Here is a 17846-nt window from a genome sequence, read left to right on the forward strand (position 1 = left end):
GAAACTTCTGGAGGCGATGGATTAATTTAGGGCTTCAACTGTGGTGAGGGTTTCACAAGTGTGTACCTATTTCCAAACTCACCAAGTTTTATACATTAAATATCTACAGCTTTTTGTATGCCAGTTACAGCTTAATAACATGATTTTTAAAAAATCACTGTTATATGGGGCCATCCTCTCAAGGCCCCACTCTCTTCAAGATCTTGGTACCATCACTTTATTATCACTCAATGAACTTTGCTTTGCTGTCTACTGCCCCCCCCCCGAAAAAAAAATCACTGTTATACTAAGAAAAAAAGAACCAAATGACAAAATGAAGACTTTATTTTTCTAAAAGATGTATTTATTTAAGAGAGAGAGAGAGAAAGAGAGAGAGAGAGCATTTGAGCAGGGGGAGGGGCAGAGGGAGAGAAGCAGAGTCCTTGCTGAGCACAGAGCCCAAGCAGGGCTTGATCTCATGACCCTGAGATCATGACCTGAGCTGAAATCAAGAGTCAGATGCTTAACTGACTGAGCCACCCAGGCACCCCCTCATATGAAGATTTTTAGAAGAAATATAATATCTCAGCTCTTAAAAATTTTCTAGAGGGATCCCTGGGTGGCGCAGGCGCAGCCTGCCTTTGGCCCAGGGCGCGATCCTGGAGACCCGGGATCGAATCCCACATCGGGCTCCCGGTGCATGGAGCCTGCTTCTCCCTCTGCCTGTGTCTCTGCCTCTCTCTCTCTCTCTCTCTCTGTGACTATCATAAATAAATACAAAGTAAAAAAAAAAAAAAATTCTCTAGATGGTCTCAGTAGCAGAGGGGAGGAGACAAACGACTTAGTGAACCTAAAGCTAGATCAGTAGAAATGATCCAGTCTAATGAACAGAGAGGAAAACATATTTTAAAGATTTTATTTATTTATTTATTATTTATTTATCTATTTATATATATATTTTTTAATTTTTATTTATTTATGATAGTCACACACACAGAGAGAGAGAGAGAGAGAGAGAGGCAGAGACACAGGCAGAGGGAGAAGCAGGCTCCATGCACTGGGAGCCCGACGTGGGATTCGATCCTGGGTCTCCAGGATCGCGCCCTGGGCCAAAGGCAGGCGCTAAACCGCTGCGCCACCCAGGGATCCCTCTATTTATATTTTGAAAGGGGTGGGCAGAGGAAGAGAGAGAAAGAATCTTCAAGCAGGATCCACACCCAGTGTAGAGTTCAGTGTGAGGCTTGATCTCATGATCCTGACATCATGACCTGGGACAAAATCAAGAGTTGGACACTCAACCAACTGAGCCACCCAGGTGCCCCTAAAGATTTTAAGTAATCTCTACATCTAACATAGGGCTTGAATCCACAACCCTGAGACCAAGAGGCCCATGCTCCACCAAATGAGCCAGCCCAGTGCTCTGAGAAAAAAAATGTAAGATTTTATTCATTCATTCATGAGAGACACACAGAGAGAGAGGCAGAGACACAGGCAGAGGGAGAAGCAGGCTCTATGCAGGGAGCCCGACGTGGGACTCGATCCCGGGACTCCAAGATCATGCCCTGGGCCAAAGGCAGGCGCTAAACCACTGAGCCACCCAGAGATCCCCCCCAGATTTTGTTTTTTAAAGTAATCTCTGCTTCTCAATGTAGGACTCAAACTCATAACGCTGAGATCAAGAGTCACAGGCTCCACCAAAGAAGCTAGCCAGGCACCTCCAGAAAAAAAAAAATTTAAATGAGGACTTAAATTTTCTCAAATTTGAAAAAAAAAAACAAATGTACAGATTGAAAAGCTCAGTGCAGGGATCTCTGGGTTGCGCAGCGGTTTGGCACATGCCTTTGGCCCAGGGCGCGATCCTGGAGACCCGGGATCGAATCCCACGTTGGGCTCCCGGTGCATGGAGCCTGCTTCTCCCTCTGCCTGTGTCTCTGCCTCTCTCTCTCTCTCTCTCTCTGTGACTATCATAAATAAATAAAAATTTAAAAAAATTTTAAAAAAAGGAAAAGCTCAGTGCATTCCAAATAGGATAAACTCAAAGATAACCATGTCCAGATATCCCATAACCAAACTGCTGAAACCAACAGAAAGGAAAAAAGAAAAAAAACTCTTTGAAAACAGCCAGAAAAAAAAAAAAAAAAAAAGAGAGAGAGAGAGAGAACACTTTATGGGTGGCTGGTTGGCTCAGTGAGAAGAGCATGTGACTCTCGATCTCAGGTTTTTGTTTTTTTTTTTAAGATTTTATTTATTTATTTATGAGAGAGAGAATGAGAGAGAGAGAGAAAGGCAGAGACACAGGCAGAGGGAGAAGCAGGCTCCATGCCGGGAGCCCGATGTGGGACTCAGGCCTGGGACTCCAGGATCATGCCCTGAGCCCGAAGACATGCTCAACTGCTGAGCCACCCAGGTGTCCCAGGATCTCAGGGTTTTAAGTTCAAGCCCCATGATAGGTGTAGAGATTACTTAAAAGTAAAATCCTTAGAGAGATAGAGAAACACTTTACAAATAGGTTACCAATCATTCAAATTACTCTAGATTTCTCATCAGAAACCATGGAGGCCATGGGGCCCCTGGGTAGCACAGTTGGGCAAGCTTTGGATTTCAGCTCAGATCTTGTGTCAGATCATGATCTCAGGATTGTGAGACTGAGCCCTGCTTCAGGTTCCATGCTCAGCTCCGAGTCTGCTTGTCTCTCTCCTTGCTCCTTCCCCCTCACTTGTGCTAGTGCAGTCTCTCTCTCAAATCTTTAAAAAAATCTCAAAAAAAGAGGGATCCCTGGGTGGCGCAGCGGTTTAGCGCCTGCCTTTGGCCCAGGGCGCGATCCTGGAGACCCGGGATCGAATCCCACGTCGGGCTCCCATGTGCATGGAGCCTGCTTCTCCCTCTGCCTATGTCTCTGCCTCTCTCTCTCTCTGTGTGAATATCATAAATAAATAAATAAAATTAAAAAAAATTTTAAATAAAAAAAATCTCAAAAAAAGAAAGAAAGAAGGAAGGAAGGAAGGAAGGAAGGAAAGAAGGAAGGAAGGAAAGAAAAGCCATGGAGGCCAGAAGACAGTGGAACAGCATCTTTAAAGCAGTAAAAGGAAAAGAATGGTCAACCCACAATTCTACATCTGGTAAAAATATTCTTTGGGAATAAGAACAAATAAAGACCTGTCAATGAAGGAAACCAAGAGAATTTATCATCAGTGGGTTTGCTCTAAAAGAATGCTAAAGGAAGTTCTTCAGGCCAGAAGGATATGATTTCAGAGGGAAACTTGGAACTTCAGGAATAAAAAAAGGAGCAAAGAGGTAAAGAGAAGAGTAGATATAATAGATCCTATTTCTCCTGTCAAATTCTTTCTTTTTAAATTATTATTTTTTTTTTAAGTAGGCTTCACACCCAGTGGAGCCCAATGTGGGCTTGAACTCAAGACCCTGAGATCAAGACCTGGGCTGAGATCAAGTTGGACACTTAACCCACTGAGCCACCCATCGAATTTGCCCCTCCTGCCAAATTCTTTAAAATATCTATGTCTTGCAAGCACAAATCATCATGTTATGGGGTGTTTCAGTGAATGTGGAGAACATACATATGACAGCTAAAACATGAAGGGAGAAGGTAAAGACACCCACATGGTTGTAAAGCTTCTATGTTTTACTTGAAGTGGTTAATTATTAGCATTAAATAGATTGTCAAAAGTTAAGTAGATAGGAACACCTGGCTGACTTAGTGGGACTTTTGATTTCAGGGTTGTGAGTTTGAGCTCCACAGTGGGTGTAGAGCTTAAGGGACACCTGGGTGGCTCAGCAGTTGAGCGTCTGCCTTTGGCCCAGGGCTTGATCCTGGAGTCCTGGGATCGAGTCCCACATCGAGCTCCCTGCATGGATCCTGCTTCTCTCTCTGCCTGTATTTCTGCCTCTCTCTCTATATATGTCTCTCATGAATGAATAAATAAAATCTTTTAAAAAATAAATAAAATAAAATAAATAAAATCTTAAAAAAAAAAAAAAAAGAATAGAGGCACCTGGGTGGCTCAGTCAGTTGAGCATCTGCTTTCAGCTCAGGTCATGATCCTAGGGTCCTGGTGCATCCCTGCTCAGTGATAAGTCTGCTTCTCCCTCTCCCTCTTGCTCTCTCTCTTGCTCTCTCTCAAGCAAATAAATAAAGTTTAAAAAAAAAATAACCTAGCAGACCTAAATTTGCACTTCAGTAATTATGTAAACATACTAATTATTACATAAATGCACCAATTAAAAGACAGCACTTCTTGGATTAAAGTAAAAAAAAAAGACAAGATCCAACTATACTCTGTCTACATAAAACCCACTTTATTTTTTTTTAATTATTTATTTATTTATTCATAAGAGAGAGAGAGAGAGAGAGAGAGAGAGACAGGCAGAGGGAGAAGCAGGCTCCAGGCAGGGAGGGAGCCTGACATGGGACTCGATCCTGGGTCTCCAGGATCAGGCCTTGGGCTGAAGGCGGTGCTAAACCGTTGAGCCACCCAGGCTGCCCAAAACCCACTTTAAATATAAGTATATGGGTAGATTAAAAGAAGGATGGAAAAAATATACCACAGACCACAAATTAAAAAAAAAAAGTTGGAGTGGCTATATTAATAACAGACAAAGCATAATTCAAAACAAGAAAAATCACCAGGGATAAATAAGATTATGATTAAAGGATTAATTCACCAAGAAGACATGACAATCCTGAGTGTGTCTGTGCTCATCAATAAAGCTCCTGGGACGCCTGGGTGGCTCAGCCTGTTGAGCACTGAATGTCTGCCTTTGGCTCTGGGTGTGATCCCAGAGTCCCAGGATCCAGTCTCACGTCAGACTCCTCTCAGGGAGCCTGCTTCTCCCTCTGCCTGTGTCTCTACCTCTCTGTGTGTGTCTCTCATGAATAAATAAATAAAATCTTAAAAAAAAATCTCCTAAATATATAAGGCAAAACTGATAGATTTGAAATAAACAAAGTCACAGTTATGCTTGTGGATACCAACAGTTTGAGTTCAGTAATTGATAAAACAGATTTAGCAAAAATACAAAAGATCTGAACAACATTTTCAGTGAACTTGACTTAATTGACATTTATAGAGAATTCTACCGAATAGTAGCACAGAACACATTCAAGTAGCCATGGAACATTCACCAAGATAGACCATATTCTGGGCTTTTAATTTATTCATTATTTATTTATTTATTTATTTTATATTTATTTATTTATTAAAAAATTTTTAGATTTTATTTATTTATTCATGAGAGACAGAGAGAGAGAGAGGCGGAGACATAGGCAGAGGGAGAAGCAGGTTCCTTGCAGGGAGCCGGATGTGGGACTCGATCCCGAAATCCCGGGATCACGCCAGGAGCCTAAGGCAGATACTCAGCTGCTAAGCCACCCAGGCGTCCCAATAACCTCTTTCTTGCCTAAATTCTGAAACAGCCGCATCAAATGAGGGGTCAGGTATGTGGAAATCAAAATACCATTTGTTAACTGCTGTGGTTACTATCATAGAGAACAAACCTGAGGGGTGCCTGACTGGCTTGGTCGGAAGAGTATGCAACTCTTGATCTCAGGGTTGTGAGATCCTCCCCCACCTTGGGTATAGAGATTACTTGAAGAAACAAGTATTTTTATAAAACAACAACAACAGCAAAACCCACCTGAAAACTCAGTCTGTAAAGCAGCTGTCTGATGCTGATGGATCCTGTAGGCAGGAATTGAGAAATGTCACAGCAGAGATGACATGTCTGGGCATCACGTGTTTGGGGCCTCAGCTGGGAAGACTTGGTGGCTGGGGGAGCCTGTGAGGGCTGGGGACTGGCCTCATCTGGAGATGTATATGACTAGAAGCTGAGGCTGGCTGTGGGTTGGCACCTAAGCTGGTCTGCCAGCCAGAACACCTACGGATGACCTCTCCATGTTCTCACTACACGGGCTTATGTGGCTTCTTCACAGCATGGCTGGGCTTGAAAATAGTGTCCTAAGGGCACCAGGGTGGCTCAGCGGTTTAGTGCCTGCCTTTGACCCAGGGAGTGATCCTGGAGTCCCGGGATTGAGTCCCACATCGGGCTCCCTGTATGGAGCCTGCTTCTCCCTCTGCCTGTGTCTCTGCCTCTCTCTCTCTCTCTCTGTGTGTCTCTCATGAATAAATAAACAAAATCTTTAAAAAAAAATCAGGCTAAGGAGCTTATTGGGAGGTCAGTGGGTGCTAATGAAGGTTCAAGGAGGCCATAAGGCTGTCCCCACAAATGCTTGGGCCACATCAGGGGGCTATATGGCCCTGCCCATGAGCCCATTGTGTCCCAGAGAAGACAAGGGCTTGCCCAGGCGTTGGGGTTTGGCCAGGTCCCTCCACCTCCTCTTTTTTTTTTTTTTTCTTCTTTAAGATTTTATTTATTTATTTATGAGAGAGGCAGAGACATAGGCAGAGGGAGAAGCAGGCTCCCTTCCAGCAGCCGGATGTGGGACTCATTCCAGGACGCCCTGAGCAGAAGGCAGAGCTCAATCACTGAGCCACCCAGGCGTCCCCCTCCCCCTGCTCTGTGCACCCTGTTTGGCCTGTAGTGCAGAAGGCTCTGGAAGACCCTGAGCAGTAGGTGCAAATGGTTCTAGGTTAGTGTGGAGTCCCAGAGCAGATCTGAAGGGATCTGTGCCTACCCCAGGGCTGGTTTGACCCCCTCAGCCTCCAGGATCCCACCGCCTGAGCCCTTTGTCGAGTTGGACTATTCCCTGGTGGTGCTGCTGCTGCTCTGCTGAGGTGACGCCCGCCCTGCCCAGAGCCCCATCCACAGCTTGGCTGAGTCACCGGTGGGGGCGCCTCTGGGAGAATCCCTGCTCAGACCTGGCATTCACCTTCACAGCCCAGGAGCAGAGCTTCGGCCTGACATTGTAAACAGGTGGAAACCGAGGCCAAGGCGGGGGCGCGGGGAGGCGGGGAAGAGGGATTGAAACCAGCAGGGGATGGAGCAGGGACCAGAAGCCTAGACGTAGGCCGCCGGGGGCCCAGCCTCACCGCCCCTGGAACTAGCCAAGGGGGGGCCGTTGGCCGGTCCTTTGTACGTAGCTGCCCAGGTAAGGGGTGGTGATGAGGCCCGCCCCGCGGTTTCCTCGCAGCACGTTCCGACCTTCTCCCGCCGGTGGTGGGGGCCGCTCCGCTGCCTCCCGGCGGCCAGAGCTGACCCCGCGACGGGCCCGCCGCTGCAGCCTCCGCCGCTGACCGCCACGCGGGCCCCGGACGGGACGACGAACGGGACGACGAACGGGACGACGAACGGGGCGCGGCCGGGGATGGCGGCGCGCTGGGCCGCCCGGGGGAGCCCCGCAGGAGCGCGGCCCGAGCACAGACGAGGCGCTGGGCGGGGAGGCCCCGCGGCTCGGGGGAGGGGGGCGGAGCCGCGGGAGGTCGGCGGAGCCGCGGGGGACGAGCAGGGGGCGGGACGCGGGACAAGCTCCGCCCGTGGGCGGGGCCAGCGGACGCGGCCTCCGGGGCGGGGCCGAGGGCCCTGAGAGGCGCGCGGAGGGGTCGGCCCCCAGCGTAGCTCGGCGGCGCCGCACAAGCCCCCTGGCGCCCACAGCTGCGAGCTTCGCGCCTCGTGAGCAAGGTGGGGGCAGTCGCCGTTGCTGCGTGGCGGCCGCAGCCGGGCCCCACCTCAGCACCGCCTCCTCCTGCGGGGCTTCGGCCGCGGGGCGGAAGCGCTGCCGAGAGGTCGGACCCACCTGAAGGACGAGGCTCCGCCTGCCGGGCCAACGGCCCCTTCCCGTGCCAGCGAAATCCAGACCAGACATCGTTCCCAGGGCCGAGGTCCCCGCCATTAGAGGCATCTCCGCGGCTGCCCTGCGTGCGCGCTGCTTATGACCCGGCCGCCTGCCCGCAGCTGCGGGAGCGCTTTCAGGACGGGCCCTGGAGCACGGATCTCGGGGTGGCTTCCTCCGAGCCGGCGCTGCGCCTGGGCCCCTCGTGCTGGCGCAACCCGCCTCCCTGCGGGCCTTGCACTGAGCCCGCCTTGTGCAGGAGACCTGGATAGGCCTCGCCTCCCGACCCTGACCAAGCCCACTCCGTTCACCTGGCCCGCCCGTCTAGTCCCGACCGCTCTGTGCCTCCGTTTCCCCGCCGGTCCCTGGCCCAGTTCTTACACTGCAGACCTGCCCTTACGGATAAGTCTCGCCCACCCTCGCTTTCCTCCCCCTCTCCTGTTCCAGACCGCCCCCCCGCCCCTTTCAACAGGCTCCCGGGGCTTGTGAGGGGTGGGGCAGGGGTCCCCGAGACGTTTTGTCCAACACCTTTTCCTACGTTTGCCTTCGGGTCCTGCGTGAGGCCTAGGTCTTCCCGGGTATTCCCTTTGGGCTGAGGGCCAGGAGGTGGGTCCAATTCGAAGCTGCATAGGCTGGGGGAAGTGGGAGGCGGGGGTCCTACCAGCAGGATGCTGAGACCTAGGTTCAGGTCTTTGTCTTGACAGACTCTCAGGAGCTCCCTGGATCTGATAAAATGAGTGAGAGCTGCCCCTTTCTGTCGCCTCCCACTGAAGGGTCAGAGCAGTGGGGCCAGGGGGAAAGGGACAGATTCCTCTCACCTCCCACCCATCCTTGATGTTTATGCAACCTTGACCTGTATTCCCGTGTAGGCTCCATCACAGCAACTAGCCTGTAATGCGCCATTGGGAGCCCTCCCTTCTAGTGCCCTCCAAGGTTCTCAGGGAAGACTCCTGCTCCTCAGCTGGGGCCTCCTGAGTGACTTGCCTTACAGGGGAGTCTGACTATTCCCAAGTTTGGGACTATTGCCCTGCAGGTGGTTGTACTGCCCTATATCAATCTTGAGCCTCGCGAGGCCTGCCTCCATCTCCTCACCTTTGGCCCTGGGGCCAACTTCTCTTACAGATGTTCCTTATCATAGCATCACCCAGCATCTGGAGCCTAAAGTTCCCACAGAGGCAGCGGGGAAGGGCAGAACAGAAGATCACATTCCCCAAATGCCTTTCCTTGCAAAGCCCTGTGAGGGATGGGGAAACTGAGGCCCATAAATGGACACAGCTTGGCCACTGGCATGGCAGCAGCAGAGCCTACACATCAGCCACTCATTTCAGTGCAGCTAATGCCCACCTGCCTCTGGAAAGGTCTGACAAGATTTAAGGCATGCTCTCCCCAGGTTGCCTGAAAGGTGGTCTTCCCTTGTCCTTTGTCCATAGGGCTACTCTTCAGGACACCCTACTCAGCATCCAAGAGGTAAGGTGGTCCTCTTGAGGGGGAGGGGGCTGTCTTTCAAATCTGGGATTTCCTTGGTCATGTGGGAAGAGGGGAGGAGCAGCTCCATGGCGAGTCCTGGGAGCTGAGGGTTTCACGTTATGGAGATTCAAGAGACTCCCACACTGCCTTCTCACAGCCTTGTGTCTGTTGCTGCTGAAGTTCAGAATGGAGATGTGCATCATACCCACCCTAGGGTCTCTCTAGCACCTACCCTGAGTCCCTGCCCTTCTAGGCTCATTTACCCTCTAGGGATTAAGCCCCTCCATCCAGACACTGGCTAGAGTGGGTCCCTTGGCCTCACTGGTATAGGATCCCTGATGGATGGGTGGGCACTGGACACATCTCATAGGCCCAGAGCTGGCATACATAGAAAGCTCTGGACCCAGGCCACAGAAGAGACCCACAGCCTTCACTCATCAGTCCACCATTAGTATTCTAACAATCCCATGCCACATTTCCTAAACTGATGCTCTGTTCCATTTTTTTAAAAGATTTTTTTATTTATTCATGAGAGATACACAGAGAGAGGCAGAGACACAGGCAGAGGGAGATGCAGGCTCCATGCAGGGAGCCTGATGTGGGACTTGACCCCGGACTCCGGGATCACGTCCTGAGCCAAAGGCAGATGCTCAACCACTGAGCCACCCAGGCGTCCCCATCCTGTGTTCCATTTAGCCATATCACTCTCATACTTACTTCTGGTGGCCTCTCATCTTTAAAATAAAATGAGGATGCCTGGGTGGCTGCCTGCAGGGAGCCTGCTTCTGCCTATGTCTCTGCCTCTCTCTCTCGAATAAATAAAATCTTAAAAAATAAAATCTAAGATCCATACTATGGCCTATGAGGCCTTGCTTGGTGGTCTAGTCCCTCTCCAACTCTTTTCTTTGCCTGTCACCTTCAGGCCAAGATGGCCTCTCTCTGTTCTTTGAAAGCACCTGTTTTTTTTTCTGCCTCTGGGCCTTTGCACAGTCCTATATCTCTGTCTGGAACTAGATTGTGAGCACTAAAAGGTCAGGGACTGGTTTGAGTTTTGTTTGGCTCTATATCCCCAAGCACTTAACACAGTAAACAACGGACACTCAATAAATGCCAGCTGTAATAGGTCTTAATAATAAATAATTCTTGAGTAAATGTGCCTGATGCTTTTCTCTTGGCTTATTTAATCTTTACAACAGCCATGTAGGTAAGTACTATCATTAGCTCCCTTTTCCTAGAAAATAAAACAGGAACTCAGAAGTTAGGCCGTTTATTGAAGGCCACACAGCTAAAATTTGAACACCAGAGGGAGGCTTTTTTCACCTCCCCTGGGGTGACATGGGGCATGGGAACAAGGTGGTACACCACAAACCAGCTCCCAGATTCTAAATGCTTGTGGGCTTCCTGCAGCAGGAGGCAGTGACCCTGGGCTGGACAGTTGGCCACAGGTGGGGCTGCAAAGTCTCTAAGAGAAGCATTCCAAGTGCAAAGAACAGCAATGAACAAAGGTGTGGTGGCAGGGTGATCCAGCCCCTGGGACTAGGAGACTCAGAGGCTGGGCAGGCCCAGGACACACCGCCAGCTAGGTCCTAGGCGCTGTCTGCTGGGGGCCTCCAGAGGCAGGACCCCCGTGGGCGGAGAAACCAAGGCAGAGAGTCACTTTGCAGTGGCCCTCCCCAGGCTGGGGGCCGGGCGCCCCCAGGAACGCGGGCTGGCGCTCCCACGCCCGGCGAGGCAGGACGTTCCCACGCAGGGGTTGGCCTTGGGAAAGGCTGCGGGGCGGGCCCGGGGGCGGGCGCCGCGTTCGCTCCTCTGCGGCCCCTTCTCCGTCCCTGGTTACTGGCTCTGCAGACCTAAGTGGCCCTGGGCGCTGCGGCGGAGGTGAGTGAGCGGGTGGGAGAGCCCGGCTGCCCCAGGCCGGCGGCTGAGGGATGCGGCTTGGCCTGGGACTTTTGGTCACTGGTCAGGGCAGGGGTGGTTCCTGCCTTGGCGGAGGCTCAGGGGGCTTCTGGAAGCTCAGAGTCGAGGACTTCTGGGAGCACTATCCTCTGTCCGCATGTGGGGGACAGCTCTTTCCCTCTCCCTGTATGCGGGGCTCTCCAACCTACTTATGACTGAAGGGGAGCCCTTCCTTCCCAGATGTGGGGGCTCCCCTCTCAGCACATATGGTACAGCCCCTCCTTCTCTCTAATTATTGGGTGCCCCTTGCTCTCCCCAGTTGTGAGGGGCTCTTTTTCTTTCCAGAAGCGGGATACTCCCTTCCTCTCCCCAGATGTGTGCTCCTCTTCCTCCCTCTGACCCAGTTTGGTCCCTGTCCCCCTCTAAAGCCCCTCCCCATCCCCCAATCCCCTTGGGATGCCAAACCCTGAGACTTCCCTGGGGAGCAGGGGGTTGGGCTCAGCCTGTCCCCTTCCCCCACCAGCTTCAGCAGAGCAGGCTCTGTGAGCACGTAGGCAGCTAATTAGGGGGGAAGGGGTGGGGGCCAGGCCGTCTGTGCAGAGACCTTGGCAGATGGCCCTGTGAGGAAAAGAGGTAGCCTGGGACCTGCTCCCTCCCTACCTAGACTCCCACCCAGTTTCCTGTGGGAAGGGGAGCAACAGTTGAGGGAGGTTTCCCAACTTGGCCTGGCTGAACCAGGGCTGGAACCAGAACCCAGGACCCCAGCCCCAAACAGCTGAGACCTTGCCTGAGGAGTTAGGCCTCCTCCCACTTCTAGGATGTTAATTGAGGTCCCAGGATGGGGACACCAAATGTCTAGGACCCCCATCCACCTCCATCGGGATAGTGGACGAAAGTAGAAGGGTCGGGGCATGAGGGTGACCTTGAAATCCTGGGACCCCGCACCTATAGCACCTGAAAAATGGTTTCTCTGTCTGGGCTCTGAGGGTAGGGGCAGAGGGCCATGTGTGGGGCAGGACAAACACACACACACACACACACACACACACACACACACACACATACATGCAGATGTCCTTCAGAGCAACCTGGAGCTTGGTGCTGAAGAAAGTTGGACCTGGAATGCGGGGGATGCACAGCCCTGGAAGTGCTGGTAAGACCTGCATGCCCTGCCCCTGTCCAACTCTGAGATTAGGAGTGGGTTCCTGCCTGCAGGCCTCCCTGGTCCTGCCCCTGACCATTTCCCACAATCTTACTCCTTGGTCTTGGGCCATATACCTCCATGACATGGAGCTTGAATTTGACAGCACCTCCTTTCATTCCAAGCTTCCTCAAGGTCTGACCCCCAAACCTCAGGCCCCTAAGGCCTTTGTGTCCTGAGATGGAAGGTGCAGGCAGATCCTTGCACCTCCTTTCCAGACCTCAGTCAGAAGAAAGAGACCTAAAGCAGGACAGACTTCAGCCAGATAGCAAAAGGACCTCTGGACCCTTGGGAGAATAACAAATAACATTTAATGAGCCCTTACTATGTACCCCAAGCTGTCATCAACACTCACATAGATTAACACACTCAGGCTTTACGACAGCCATGGAGATGGATGCTGTGCTGTTATCTCCATTTTTCAGATGAACAAACTGAGGCCCAGAGACCTAGATATTAAAAGAACCAAAGCAGTTCCATGCTGTCCTGGCAAGGTAGTACCAATGCCGTCTGTGTGGGCATCTCTGGTATCAATAAACAGAAGGTTTATCAAGACCCTCCTAGTGTCCAGCCTTGCTCTGGAAGCCTTGGACACCCACACAGAGCCCTGAAGGGCTTGGCCATCAGGGAAAGTTCCAGGAAAGGAAGCCAGTAGTAAAACTGACCTCTAGTGGTATAATTTACAGAGCATCTACTGCGAGGCACTGTGCTAATCCTTACAAGGATAGAATCTTGAATCTTCCCACAAGAGCATGAGGTAGGTTCTCTTACTATCCTCACTTTCCAGAGGAGGACACTGAAGCACAATGAGGTCGAGGGGCTTGCTGGAGCTGGGGTGAGTGGAACCCGGCTGACTCCAAAGGCTTGCCCTTGACCTGTGGTCAAAGGCATGCAGATATAGCACCCTACAGTTTGCAGAGCAGTTGCCCATCATCTTGTTCACCTGTTACCTTTGCCTGACAAGTCCTCTTCACCTCGAATCTTCCCAGAGAATATGAGATTTGAAGCCACAGGGGCTGAATGACAGCCCTGGCCATGCTCCTTATTGCTCTGCGAGTTTTAGCAAGTCACTTAGCTGTTCAGTTTCTGCATCTGTAAAATGGTGAGATAACAGTCAACTTATCCGAAGGCCTTAGAATGGCTCCTGGCACACAGTAAGTGCTCAATAAATGCAGCCCCCTTTTTTAAATATTATGGTTAGAACTAGGATGTCCCAGGGGCAGCCTGAACTCAGCTCTTCTGTTGTGCCCACAGCCAACAGTGAGGGGAAGATGCCACCCTACACCAACTACCATGCTCAGCGCTCCTACCCCATGCCTGATGAGCCCTTCTGCACAGAGCTCAACGCTGAGCAGCGGGCCCTGAAGGAGAAGGAAAAGGGCAGCTGGACCCAGCTGAGCCATGCTGAGAAGGTGGCCTGTAGGTGTCAGGGTGGGGCTGGCTGGGGAGAGTGGGCTGGTGGTGACTTTGAAAAGAAGGGCCCCCACCTAGGGCACCTGGGCAGCTCAGTCAGTTAAGCCTCTGACTCTTGATTTCAGCTCAGGTCATGATCTCAGGGTCATGAGATCAAGCCCTGCATTTTCTTGAGATTCTCTCTCCCTCTCCCTCATCTTCCCCCTCTGCTCCTCCCCTACCTCTTTCTTAAATAAATAAGTAAATAAATAAAGCCTTAAAAAAAAAAGAAGAAGAAGAAGAAGAAGAAGGGCCCCTGCCCAAGACAGCCAGAAATCCCAAAACATCTAAATGCATACCTGAGGGATGAAAGTCATCATTTGCTCATTTATTCTTTTATTCAGTCAACTATTTGTGCACAGCCAGGTGCTAGGTGATGCTGGGGACACAGGAGTGAATCACCTTGATGGTTCTTGCCCTCAGGGTGCTCCCAGCCAATGGGGGAACTGACATAAACCCAGAAAACTGTAATACAGGCTTTGTGGCCAGGGTGAGGTGTGTCCAAGGGATTGTGAGGACACTAAAGAGAGAGAGATGGAATCCTGGTAGGTCTCCCAGAGGAGGGCATGTGCTGGCTGGCCTTGAATGGTGAGGAGGAGGGTGTTGCCTGGTAGTGGCAACAGCATGGGGAGGGATATGGAAGCAGGAAAGCATGGAGCATCGTGGACATCACTGAGTGGTGCAGGGAGATGGAGCAGAGAGGCAGTTAAGGTGGATGGGAGGGCAGGGACCTGACCCTGGGAAACAGGAAGGATGTGTCCTGCCCAACAGAAATGCCCGTAAATAACTCCAAGTTTTGGAGCCTGCTCCTGGCCAAGCTTTGCATACAGTAGATGCTCAGTAAGAATTTGCTGAATGGGCAGCATCTGCTGCAGGAGGAGGAGGGCCCAGGGTCCTTGGAATGGATATACCCAAGGCCCTTACTTCCCCACAACCTCATCTGCCTCCAGTGTATCGCCTCCAGTTCCATGAGACCTTCGCAGAGATGAACCGTCGCTCCAACGAGTGGAAGACAGTGATGGGCTGCGTTTTCTTCTTTTTTGGATTCACAGCTCTGCTGATTTGGTGGCAGCGGGTCTATGGTGAGTGGCAACACCTCACCTTGCTGCAGTCCTGGGCCATGCCCTTGTGGTCAGAGCTCTTATAAGCAAGCTCTTATAAGGCAACTATGCTGGCACTTATCTGAAGAGTTTTGAAAAGCCCCCCAAAGAGTGTAGGGTGAAGGGCAGAGCATGGCTGCCTGGGTTGGGACGTAGAAGCTTTACCTCTCTGGGCCTCAATTCCTTCATCTATAAAATGAAAATACTAGTGTCCGCACCACAGTGTTCTTGTAAGGAGTTAGTGAGAGAGAGAGCTGTGAGCCAGGGCCTGGCACATAATCATGAATGGTGCTCTTGCTGATTACTGTTATTAATCATTACTTTTTCTGTAATAAAAGTCCCCAACATATAAGAGCTTAAGCAAGACACAGGTTTTGTTCCTCTCACAGACCAGGGAGAGTATGGAGACTCTGCAGTGTCAGGCTCCTTTGGTGGTGCCATTCTTCACATGCAGCTTCCTTTCTTGCCATATAAGATGGCTGATCCAACTCCAGCCATTAAAGCCTACATTCCAGCCAAGAACAGGGAAAGGGAGGATGCACTCCTCTTTAAGATCCAAAAGTTGCATACATCCCTTCTGCTTACCTCTTCTTGGCTAGAAATGATCACATGACCATGTCTAGCGGCAAGGGAAGTTGGGAAATATAGTTTTTAGCTAGATGGTCACATCCCCTGCTAACTGCTTATGACTACAGAAGAGTGATTTCTCAGTGCGGTCCCTGGACCAACGCCATCATTTGGGAACATTTAGAAATGCAAATTCTCAGCCCCAGTCCAGATCTACCAGGTCAGACACTCTTAGGGTGGAGCCTAGCAATCTGTTTTTTTTTTTTTTTTAAGATTTTTAAAAAGATTTATTTATTCATGAGAGACACAGGCAGAGAGAGAGGGAGAGAGAGGCAGAGACACAGGCAGAGGGAAAAGCAGGCTCCATGCAGGGAGCCTGACGTGGGACTCCATGCCAGGTCCCCAGGATCAGGCCCTGGGCTGAAGGCGGCGCTAAACCGCTGAGCCACCCGGGCTGCCGCAATCTGTGTTTTAATGAGCTCTCCAAGTCATTCTGATGCCCACTCAGCTTTAAGAAGCTCTGCTCTGGGAGAAGGGGAGAGGATGCTAGGAAACAGCTGGCAGGCTGTGCCCCAGCTCTTCACCTCTACTGGCCTCACCTTTCTTCTTCTGTAAGAGTGTCATGGGAATTCCTTTCTTGCGTGAGGATGAAATGAGGGAGCCTTTGGGAAAAATTCTAGTTTACCCCAGTGTTTGGTGCTGGCAGGTGCCATAAGGATCTTTTCCTTCTTTCCTATCCACTGAGATAGAAAGTACCAGTGAGGAGGTCCGACAGGCTGAGTCAGCCTCAGGGACCAATGGACCAGGGAGCAAGGTATGAGCAGTGTGGGGAGCTCCACTGCCATGCCTTCCCTGACTCGCACATCAAGGCACCTAAAATGCCTCTTGAGGGCTTTCAGCCTTTTAGTTAAGTACAGCCCTCCCTAGATTTTTAAGGAGGCCTCCCTTCCTCACCTCCTACTTCCAACCCTCTAAGGAAGCAAAAAAAACAAACTACCCATCCTGGGCCCTTCCCAGTCAGTGGGAGCAAACTTAGTAATTATAGTAGTTACCATATATTAGGTACTTAATATCTGTCCCACATGGTACCAGTTGCTTTACACATATTAACTCACTCAATCCCTACAGCCCTAGTAGATAGGAATTGTTTTTGATGGGGAAGGAAACAGGCTCAGAGAGATGAAGTGACTTGTTCAAGGTCACACAGCAAGGGAGGGTGGAGATAGGATTTGGATCCAGGCCAACTTTGAATCAGTGCTCCTATTCCATTGGACTTTAATAGTAAGGAAGTGGGCTCAGAAAGGGGAAGGACCTTAGCCCAATTTCCACAGTGAGTCTAAGGCAGAGCCAGGACCATAATACAGAGATCTCTGGAGTGAAGCTTTAGCAGGAAGTCTGGTGTGGGAACAGATAGGGTGGATAGGGTGGAGTATCTTGGTGCAGGATTTCCTAACCCTGTGCCTGGAGACCCTGGCTCAGGGGGACAGGGTGGAAGACTTTCAGGGTCCTGAGCCATCCTTGTCCCCACCCCTTGCCTTCCCTGCAGTGTTCCCAAAGAAGCCCATCACCCTGACGGATGAATGGAAGGCCCAGCAGCTCCAGCGCATCCTAGATATGAAGGGTAACCCTGTGCAAGGCCTGGCCTCTCGGTGGGACTATGAGAAGAAGGAGTGGAAGAAGTGACTGGGCATCCAGGTTGCCCTCCCTGCAGCTCCACCCTGGCCTAGAGCGTGTGGGGGGAATTTTTCTCTTCTTAACCCCAATAAAGCTGGCCTGAGCTCTTCTGTCTTCAGTTTCCACCTCACTCTTCACCTGCCACAAACCCTACATGATACCTAAAATTGAGCAGTGTGGTGAAGGAAGGGCAAAAATAAGCCATTTTCCAGGGGCCCAGAGCCCAGCCAGTCAGGGAGGGCTTCCTGGAGGAGTAGGGGCTAGGGCTTAGTCTTAACGGATATGTGGCATTAGGAAAGGGAGGACACTCCTTTATATAGTCAATTATTTTTCCATAATTAAGATTAAAGATTTTATTTATTTATTTGACAGAGAGAGAGCACAAACAGATGAAGTAGCAGAGGGAGAGGGAGTAGCAGGCTCCCCGCTGAGAAGGGAGCCTGATGTGGGGTTTGATCCCAGATCAGGGATCATGACCTGAGCTGAAGGCAGGCACTTAACCAACTGAGCCACCCAGGCACCCCATATTCAGTCAATTATTAGCAAATATTTATTGAGCACCTACTGTATGCCAGGTACTAATCTAGGCCATGAGGGTGCAGCAGTGAATAAGACAAACTCTCTGGCTGCATAGAGCAGGCGTTCTTTTACAGAGGGAGACAGGAAAATGAATATGTAAGTATAATGTATAGTACGCACATGGTAATGAGCACTGTAAAGAAACAAAACAAAGCAGGATAAAGGGACAGTTAAGGGGCACCTGGGT

General features: G+C 50.8%; 2 protein-coding genes across 3 annotated transcripts; one reads left to right on the top strand and one right to left on the bottom strand.

Moving 5' to 3' along the window:
* Positions 1 to 965: 965 nt before the first annotated feature.
* LOC125753580 (basic proline-rich protein-like) lies at positions 966 to 7756 on the bottom strand. The gene is made up of 4 exons (XM_049100779.1): positions 7620 to 7756; positions 7096 to 7473; positions 5632 to 5675; positions 966 to 1247 (listed from the first exon to the last, which is right to left on the bottom strand). The coding sequence occupies exons 1-4, from the start codon at positions 7754 to 7756 to the stop codon at positions 1180 to 1182; spliced, it is 627 nt and encodes a 208-aa protein (XP_048956736.1). The 3' UTR covers positions 966 to 1179.
* Positions 7757 to 9167: 1411 nt separating this feature from the next.
* LOC112673765 (cytochrome c oxidase subunit 4 isoform 2, mitochondrial) lies at positions 9168 to 17194 on the top strand. 2 transcript variants are annotated; one of them, XM_049100611.1, is made up of 5 exons: positions 9168 to 9190; positions 12158 to 12239; positions 13542 to 13706; positions 14690 to 14821; positions 16953 to 17194. In XM_049100611.1, the coding sequence occupies exons 2-5, from the start codon at positions 12158 to 12160 to the stop codon at positions 17087 to 17089; spliced, it is 516 nt and encodes a 171-aa protein (XP_048956568.1). In that variant the 5' UTR covers positions 9168 to 9190; the 3' UTR covers positions 17090 to 17194. The 2 variants fall into 2 exon arrangements, with proteins under 2 accessions (XP_048956568.1, XP_025325424.1); XM_025469639.3 differs by lacking the exon at positions 9168 to 9190 and adding an exon at positions 10919 to 11068.
* The last annotated feature ends 652 nt before the right edge of the window (positions 17195 to 17846 follow it).

This window comes from Canis lupus, chromosome 24, assembly GCF_003254725.2.
Source record: "Canis lupus dingo isolate Sandy chromosome 24, ASM325472v2, whole genome shotgun sequence".
Taxonomy (NCBI): domain Eukaryota; kingdom Metazoa; phylum Chordata; class Mammalia; order Carnivora; family Canidae; genus Canis; species Canis lupus.